Raw genomic sequence first — 9,123 nt, forward strand, 5'->3', positions numbered from 1 at the left:
AATTAATAGTGTAAGACATGTTAAAGAAAAATCTCACTAAATGTTTTTTAAAGTCATAAATATAGATGGAGAAAACAACCAAATCAAAAGTACATCAGTATTCATCCATACATTTAACATTGAAACAACTAAAGCTACATTTATGGCTCACTGACAATCTTTTTAGACAAATATTTATCATTTTCTTATGATGCACATGCTATATGTACATCTATGTCAATATAAATATTTAATTTCTTACCATGGTGGAGGCCAACTGTGCAGCAATATTGTAATATTGCAATAATTCTTCAAGAAATGGTACAAGCTGACACAAAGAAGGTAGCGGACACCTCGGAGACGTGAAGATGGAAGTGAAGGCTTGACAGTGTCTGAGGGTTTTGTTGGAATGGTAGAATTTCTTTCTTTGAAAAACCTCCAACAGTTCTTGAAAAACTTGTTCCCATACATCTCTATGTAGAAAGAAGAAAATAGGACCGAAAGCACACTGGGTTGTGAAGGTAGGGGGGAGGTGGGGGAGTTGACAGATGAGTTGAGAGATTTGAATACAATGCAATGAAAGGATTCTGGCTTTTTTCCACAACAATAAGGTGCGTCAGTACAGTCTTCCTCCTGTGCCGTGACTGAACTCTGCCACCAGGTTGGATAAAGAACTGAGCTGCACAGCGGATTTAATCTAAAAGTTCAGTAACTCTTTCAATCTCCTGTAATGCATCCATTACTGCACCAATCAATGTCCATCAGCTGTTTTTTCCATATCTTCCTATTGTCTATACTTTAATTTAAAAGGTATATTTACACCGGGGATATGTTCATTGCTTCAGTTGTATTAAAGTGTATGGTGAGTTACTACGAAGTTAAAGGGTAAACCATGGAATGTCACTCTTTTTCACATACTGTGCTTTTATAGTGTTATAACTGTTTTGTATAACTGTTAAGGTGTGGCACAGTTACCATCATACCTGCCGTGATGTAAACTGTGAAAGGAAAAATGAATATGAAAGAGGGGAAAACATCAATCTTCACTTTTAATATGCTATCATCTGCCACTTTAAATGAACTTCACTGTTATGTTGAAGAGAAGGATAGATAGAAACACAACATCTCTCAAAGAGAGGTCATTTTAGAAAAAGTCTAAAAGCAACACTGTCATACCAAGTTTTGAAAGTGGTGAAACACGTTACTATCAATTGACGGTATCTTCTCAGATCACTTAAAACTGATTCCAAAAACACGGAAGCATCTACTCTGAAAGCAACATAGTGGGTGAAGGAAAGAGAAAATAACCAATTCTGTTATTTCTTCAGCCGAAGACCATTCCAGAAATTAACAGCTACTACCACAGCTGAAATGTTTGAATGAGCAGTGCTGGTGCAGACATCACTAACTAGGGGATTGATACACAATAAAAAGACATGGAATGGCTTTGACGCACTCTGTTTGTGTTTTTCCTTTAGCTGTTAGCTAAGCACACAGTCAAAAAGAATAAAAGCGGGCAAACTGTTGATCCAACAATGTCACCGTCAGCAGAGTAGCGGCTGGGGATTGACCAACCTTTCATCCGGGTTATGATAAGCGGCCCTAGACCGGGACCGTTTAATAGTAGTAAGAAGTCAGCAGGCAGTCATTGGCATTATAAAACAGGCAATAAAAACGGTCATGAAAAACATGTGCAGCTGGATGCCGATAGGGTGGGATTAGTCATTCACACACACACACACACACACACACAGACGCATCATCTCCAGAGAGATAATAACAACAGCAGAAAATGCAAATGAAGTTGAAAACAATGGTTGTCTTGTTTTTCAAGTCCTCCCACTTACGTCGGTAGCGCTATCAAACAACACAGAAGCCTAGGCTCACAGGTCGGGACACCCAGATGTACAGGAAGTTCTCAAACCATAATCCAGTTTGCCAACATTGTGCTCAATGGCTTCATGGGCCTTGTAGCATTCCAATGGTTTAATCCAAAGATGTGTCTTCATGTTAGAACAGAAACTATGCATGCCAGTTAATAGCCAAACTGTCATAGATACATCATTTTGCAAAAGAGATGAAGGTTTCTGAGAAAGGATAATATCTAGGATATAAGTAACTTTATTAGTTAAATAAACGTATGAACGTATTTATCCTATATTTTTTACCAGTCAGAAGCAAAAAAGTATCTAATAAAGCTGATTGTTTCTTCAAGCAATACATTCAAAATCCTTCTACAGAGATTCAACCTAAAAAAACAATAATTTTAAACTTTTAACCCCTTCTCGATTTGCTCTTAGTCGACAGTCAGAAATGAAAGGGTTAAGACAGCCGAGGAGGAAACAGAGACATCCATTTAAAGGAATCAAACTCAGATAAATGTCCTATTGTATCTCCTATAGGAGTCAAAGCAAGGGTTGCAGTCAGAATGGTTAAACCGTCTGTGCTCAGTTGCTCAGTAAAGAAAAGCAGACTTCCTTAAAAGTTTCACTTCCACCATCAAAGCAGGTGTCACATCTTGCTACGGGAATTGAGTTGGCTCCAACTGTGCACAATAATAAGAGCATTCCAGTTTTTTGTCACAATAGTTGAGCTCAAAATGAAGCCTGAGTTTACAGCTGGGAGTGGCTTGAGCACAGGTTGCACAAGTACGGAGTTTGGAAGTCGGGAAGTTGGATGTTATTTTTTTGTGGGCGTATACGTCTGGCTGATTCAGAACGCCGAGTCCTCACTAAGACCAAGAAAATGGATCACATCACTCCAGGGTATAAAGCCCCGAATGGCCATGTCTGACTTGCTGCTACCTTATGTGTCATCGCCCCCCCAGGCAGTCTGGGACAGGTCTCCCAAACAGGGAGAAGCAGTTCACTTTTTCTGCTCCACACATCTGAAACATCCTCCCGGAAATTTCAAATCCAGATTTGCTTGATTGCAGCAAACAGTAATGTTGATAAATGTCCTCTATTTCTGTATTTTATTTCTTAAATTGTCCTGCAACTTTCATTCTATTTTTAATGGTTCTAATGTTAAAATTAAAGATACCGTCTCTCTTTTACAATGTTTTTATGTTCCACTTGCACATATTTACTTTCAATCACACCCTGTACATATCAGTTAACTTTAATGTTGTCATTGCCACCATAATTAGTAAAGTATAGATATTTAATTACAGACATCCATCACAAAGTCAACCCACAAACAGTAAAAGTGGAAAACAATTTATTCTGACAACTCACATTAAATCTTGAGTATGTCGATAAAAACAAAACACAAATGTTCACATTAACTAACTTCTCACCGTTCACATGCTAACCACATCATACAATGAGTGCATTAAAAAAAAGCGTGTGTTTGTGGGTCAAGCAGGTGTGGATATCTACTATCAGTCTGGGGAGCATTACCTCTTTGCTCTAGCGAGGAGGGAAGCCCCTATGTGGCCCTCCTCTGCCCCTGAACCCTCCCCTGTCCCCACGGAAATTTGGCCGGTTTCTCTCACGGCCTCTGTCCCCGCCTCTTCCTGCATTTGGCCCCCCACGCCCCCCTCTGGTTGCTCCGCCACCACGTTCGGACTTCAGCTTAGAAGGGGGGGACTTAGGCCGCAGCCTCTCTATATCCTCTGTGCAGCCAGACAGGTGGGAATTGACAAAATGCGAGGCGTAGGTCTCTGGGTTGAAGTTACTGTTGGTCAAAGTAGGACCCACGGTCAGCCAGCCTAGAAAGAGCAAAGCAACAACATGGCCATTGAGAAACAAGCGCTGTACAATACGCAGTCATCACACACACTTAACAAGGAAAGAATCCAGCTCACCCGGTCTGATGGTCGAGTCTCGTCCAAACAGGTGCAACCTCCTGCGGCCCAAACAGAAGTGCTCAATTATGTGGAAGATCTCAACAGGCTTCTCTACATTTCCCATCTCGGGCTCCTCGGTGATGATCAAGTCAATGTCCACGTTAGCATGGATGAAGTCCCCGTCAGTGCTCCTACGCACCGTGCCCTTGATTCCCATCAGGCAGTGCTCCTGGAGGGAATAGAACAAGATACAATTAATACTTTCAATTCAACATGTTTGGATGGGTTCACTTTGAATGGTGTGTTGAAAACAAGTTTAAAAAAGAGTAACAAATCCCAGAACAATTTGATTATGTAAACTGTACATTGACCTGATACATATTTCACATCTCTGCTGTACCTTGGTCCTTTGGAATACTGCTTTGGGATCCAGTGCCTTGGTCTTGCCTGGGTTGTTCTTGTTGGTCTTGATCCAGCAGATATCCTCACACCGTCTAAAGCCCCACTTCCTCAAACACTTGAATAGTTGTAAAAAGTACAGCTAATGTCAATTGAAAATATATTATATTGAAAGTTCATCTTTTCGTAATAAATGTTACATGACTGATGCACTCTTCAAGCATCACTGCTATGTGGCAGACCAATTCCAATATGTCTGGACCGTACTTCTGTGTACAAATGGCAAAGAAAAATCTTGAAAATTGATATTGTAAATGGAATAACAAATTCCAGTTTTTCCTAGAAAAACGATGACCTACTCGGTTTCAAAATTTGTGATTCTCTTAGTTTTACATACACCACGAATAAGTAATTTGCACAAAAACATAATGTTTTGGCTATAGATAGAAAAGAAATAATGTTTGATAAAAAAAACATGTTTGGTCTTCTTTTGTAAAGTTGGTTGATATTTAGCTTTTTTATATTATAGCATGAAAATATTTAACTAAAACAACTCTCACATTAGACTACAATTCTAATCTTGGAAATGGAAAACTTGACACTCTGGCTCTGCTTTGAGTTTCCCCATTTGACTGTGACGCAGTGGAACTAACAGGCTTGGAGAGTACCTACGTCACAGAGTCAACGAACAGCACTACAACAAAAGGGAAGAATACAGACTGACAGCCAGCCTATGAATAAGTGTCACCGGAGCAACTCAATGTCAACTTTGTCTGTCTGTTTTTCACGCAAGTACAAAATTCATAAAGCCATTGTCATAACATTCTAGAAACAGTTGCCTAACCACACTGAACCAACAGGAAACCGAATGTTAAAAAATGCCTTGTGTGCGTCAAGATGCAAAACCCGGAAACAGAGTAGTAGTTTTACTGTCATTTACTTTTTGCTTTTGATTTTGTAAAATTAAGAATGATGTTACCATTCTGCCCAAGTCCAGGCCTTCGCCAGAGCCGCACCAGAGAAAGACAAAGGAACGAAGAGATGATATCTCCTCAATTTCCAGTTTCATGATCTGTAATCGCAGATGACAGAGAAGGGAAAGGTTGGTGAGAGGACACAATGTCCTAGTCTTCTACACTATTTACAAATCATTTTTACGCTGGTTTTCAGCAGTCCCGTCATTAGATAACAGGACATCTAGATGTTGACAGGGTCACTCTGAATGGGGAAGCATATTCATACTTATTGGCACACACAACCTCCCAAGAGTTTCCTTGTTTATAAAGTACCGTTTACGCATCACTGACAATGACTTGCAGACTATATTGCATTTACTATTCAAAACTTCTTTAAGCAATTTTGGATTATAATTGTTATTGTCTCCCTTTTTGGCTGTAGCCTATGAGCCAGTCATAACAACATTTCATATTTTCCACTCATTAGCACCTAATTCAAGTATAACTTGCATACATACATCATCCCATGTCCAGAAACGTTCAGTGTGGCTGATGCCCGATTCTCTGTAGTATTCCTCTAAGGGAGGCTCAAGCAGAATGACGTCAAACTCACACTTCAAATCCTGCAGGTCAAAGTGCATTGGATCAGCCTGGAGGTACCTTAACACACAAGTAGAGTTTTTTTAGGTATATATTAACTTGAGCTTAATTGGGTCTTAATGTGTGATGTGTGATTACACTCATAAATAAATTCTATGGGTGCAATCACACAAATATGGTCTTGAATGTTCAATTTAAAATACATTGGAGGGGTGTTGGTGGTGGAGATGAGCTCGTCCTTCAGTCTGATCAGCTCTCGAAGCTTAGGGTATTCTTCAAACCGGTCCGCCAAGCCTAAACCACGAGAAGCAACGAGGTCAGAGCCACACACACGAGCACATGGATGTACATAAAAGGGATGAACACAAGCACACACTCACCGACATCTCTGATGAAGTTTTGTGGCCTGTGCCCTGTGTCAACAAAGTGCTGACAGTAGTCATTGTGGGGGTTCAAACTCTGGGTACCCTGAAAAACAATTAATGAATGAATGGAGATGATTATGACCGTACGACAAATATGTTTGGATTTGGAAATAAAAATCTGTAGGGCTTTGGCTGCATAACACATTTCAACCTGCTGAATACAACTTGTACAGATTTGGATTAGTCAAAGAAAACAAGACTTGTTCATCTCACAGTTTGATGTAAATACTGATGCACATCTGATAATCTCACAGTAAAATATTTATCTGACTGCCTGTGCTAATTGAGTCATTCAAAATCAGCAAGCATGTCTTGGGCTTTAATACTGCATTGAACCATTGAGTTATATGAATGTAAGTGAAAGAGTAAGCCTCAAATCCAAATTCAGTTGGAAGTATTTTCTGAAGTTGATACTGGTGACATATTGAAGACCAAAATCCTTTTGTTGTAGCTATGTCTCATTTTCTTTGTATTATCTTAATTGTCATGTTGAAGGAGAGAGTTTACGTGGTCAATAAAAAGTATTTCTACAGAGATAAAAATGTAGTTTTTTTCCTTTATTCCATTCTTTCCTAGAATAAAAAAAAAAACAGAAAACCATCCTCACTTTTTCTCTCGTACAAATTTTACCAGTTTCAATTTGCCATATACTAACCACTTTCAAGATTTCTTCCTTCAGTGTCTGTTGATATTTTCTATAGTAACTACTTTTTACCTGCTTAACAGGCTAAAACAACACAATTAGTGAGACATGACATGAATGAGGCATTGTGTGTATAAAAGAAAAAGGGAAAGTTTTTAACCTTAAGAAATGTGCTTGAGTCCTTGTACACTTCTTCAAATGGGTTGCTTTGATCCACCTGTGGCACCTCCACCTCCTCCTAACACATAGAAAAAATACTTTGCGTTTAAGACAGGTGTGGTTGACCTATGAATGCAAATGAAAAAACATTGATAATTCATAAAATATGAAGAACTATTAATAACCTTAATAGCAGTGGTCAGGATCACAAAGTACATTATCAAAAGATATAAAAACGTCAATTGTTTATATTTTTGCATCATGATGTAAAAATACCAGAGGCCAAACTTTCTTAGGTCAGTATTGTAAACATTCCGTTTACATTCTGATAGTTGCGGTTTAGATATAAAGAAAACGTCCGACTTGCACCAGAAAACTTTTTAAGACAATGACCTTTTTGTTTCCTTAGCAGGTAAACAGATTGCGGTACACAGAAGAGCGCTAACAACGTCACTTTCCCGGGCCGCTTACTTAGATCAGTATCTGTTGCACAATACTTGAAGAATGTGGAAAGTAACAGACATTGTTTCAATTCGTGTTGGCAGATTTGTGATTGGCAAGAAAGTTTGGCTTTGTGAAACTACGTGTCCATTACTCATGGACACGCTCATCTGAAACTGTGTAATCAATACATGTAGAAAATGTCACACCTTATGTTCTTCCACATCTTCCTCCGTGTCATCTCCTTCCTGTGCTTTCCTTTTGGAGGGTGCAGCTGAACTGTCAAAAGAAGACCTGCAAATCACAAAAATCAGAAACACATTTGTGATCAAGTTCAGACATAACATATTAGTCCTGACGATGGACAAGATTATACTGGCAAGCGAGATGGAGAAATATTAACATAAATACGATACGTGGGTTGTGAATGTTACAAAATTAGTGAGTTCAATATGCTCAACATAAGCACCAAAAGTAACAAATAACTCAAAAAGGCTTGGGCAACTACTCTGTCAGGGCGTTTCTTTTGTGTTACTCGTGAAATAAAGTCAATTTGTTCATGCGTTACAAAGTTTTGGTCATGTGCTCACAAGAAAGAGTCAGCATAGCGCACACAGCTCTGCCAAAAAAAACAGCCTCAATTGTTTGCTCATAGCAGCGATATATCACCTTTAATGAAGCTGAGGAGTAATATTAGGGAGTAATAAGGTGATACCAATGTTTTAAGTGACTCAAACTGTTTCACAAACATGATATTTTTAAGAAACTGTGAGCAATATAACGAGTCCCAGCTGTGCATGCATTGTCTGCATGCACAGCTGGGGATTACCTCATTACCTCATTTCTTACCTGCATGTTTCTCTCGTCTCCTCTATCTCCTTCAGTTCATCTTTACTATTTAGAACAGCTCCGATGCTGTCTGCGCTTTCGGCTCCCAGCTGTGGTTAGACAATAACGAGAAAGGTTACATACTTTTCAAATGATGGTATCGTGCCATTTTATATATGTTTAATTGGTGTACGTTGTCAACGTTGGTGTCATTAACGTTTCCCTCTCATTATATCCAAATCCAGTTATATAAAAACATATTCCACTTTTCTCCCGAATAATGGTCGATAATATTTTACACTTGTGGAACGTTGTCATAAAGTGGAGAGGAGTAACGTTATATTTGTTCTCGGTTACTTATTTGTAAAGTTATTCGAACTGAAATGGCGTACGACGGTGTTATTTGTGTTCACTGTATTTGCTCGAAAAGCTTTACCGTGTTAATGTACGTTACACGTTTTTGTTACAGAAAAGATGTTGGTTAAGTGCATAAAATGAGTGTTTGGCGAAGACATGCCAGTTGACTAATTATATATGTCGGCGACAGAACTAGTTATGGCCATGTTCACGTGATAACTTGAAAGGTAACTACATGCTAACAACAAGAGGCTAACTGTCCACTTGCCTGTTGAGCTAAAAGCTGCCGTCTAAGTTTTTGTCGCTCGCGGATCTCTTGCAGTCGACTGTTCATATCTTCAGCTGTAAGGGTTTCTCGACAACGCTAACTGTCTAGTACACTTGGGCTTTGGTGCATCGAAGCTCTTTATATGAATCCAATCGGCTAGTTTTCCGTAACGTGGGACAAAATCGGCCGATGTTTAATAGCTGCTAAAAATCACGATCGGTGTGCTCGTTATATTCACCGGGGTGTTCGGATTCAATTTACGGCCTTAGCGTAGAATT

General features: G+C 39.2%; 1 protein-coding gene across 1 annotated transcript; it reads right to left on the reverse strand.

Annotated features, from left to right (window-relative positions):
• Window positions 1-3,181: 3,181 nt before the first annotated feature.
• Window positions 3,182-9,047, reverse strand: mettl14 (methyltransferase 14, N6-adenosine-methyltransferase subunit). Its single transcript, XM_037470919.2, has 11 exons — window positions 8,846-9,047; window positions 8,242-8,330; window positions 7,602-7,686; window positions 6,953-7,030; window positions 6,105-6,192; window positions 5,928-6,018; window positions 5,643-5,784; window positions 5,148-5,240; window positions 4,170-4,286; window positions 3,788-3,998; window positions 3,182-3,691 (listed from the first exon to the last, which is right to left on the reverse strand). Exons 1-11 carry the CDS (start codon window positions 8,909-8,911, stop codon window positions 3,390-3,392), a joined length of 1,362 nt encoding a protein of 453 aa, XP_037326816.1. The 5' UTR covers window positions 8,912-9,047; the 3' UTR covers window positions 3,182-3,389.
• Between the last annotated feature and the right edge of the window lie 76 nt (window positions 9,048-9,123).

Source organism: Pungitius pungitius, chromosome 9 (assembly GCF_949316345.1).
Source record: "Pungitius pungitius chromosome 9, fPunPun2.1, whole genome shotgun sequence".
Lineage (NCBI taxonomy): Eukaryota > Metazoa > Chordata > Actinopteri > Perciformes > Gasterosteidae > Pungitius > Pungitius pungitius.

Bases quoted from the DNA above. Each gene is read 5' to 3' on its own strand.
- mettl14 (XM_037470919.2), bottom strand. From the start codon at position 8,911: ATGAACAGTCGACTGCAAGAGATCCGCGAGCGACAAAAACTTAGACGG. The intron at 5,785-5,927 runs GTATTTTAAATT...TTGTGTGTTAAG, and splicing joins ACCACCAACACCCCTCCAAT to GTACCTCCAGGCTGATCCAA. The intron at 5,241-5,642 runs GTATGTATGCAA...CTGCGATTACAG, and splicing joins GTTTCTGGACATGGGATGAT to ATCATGAAACTGGAAATTGA.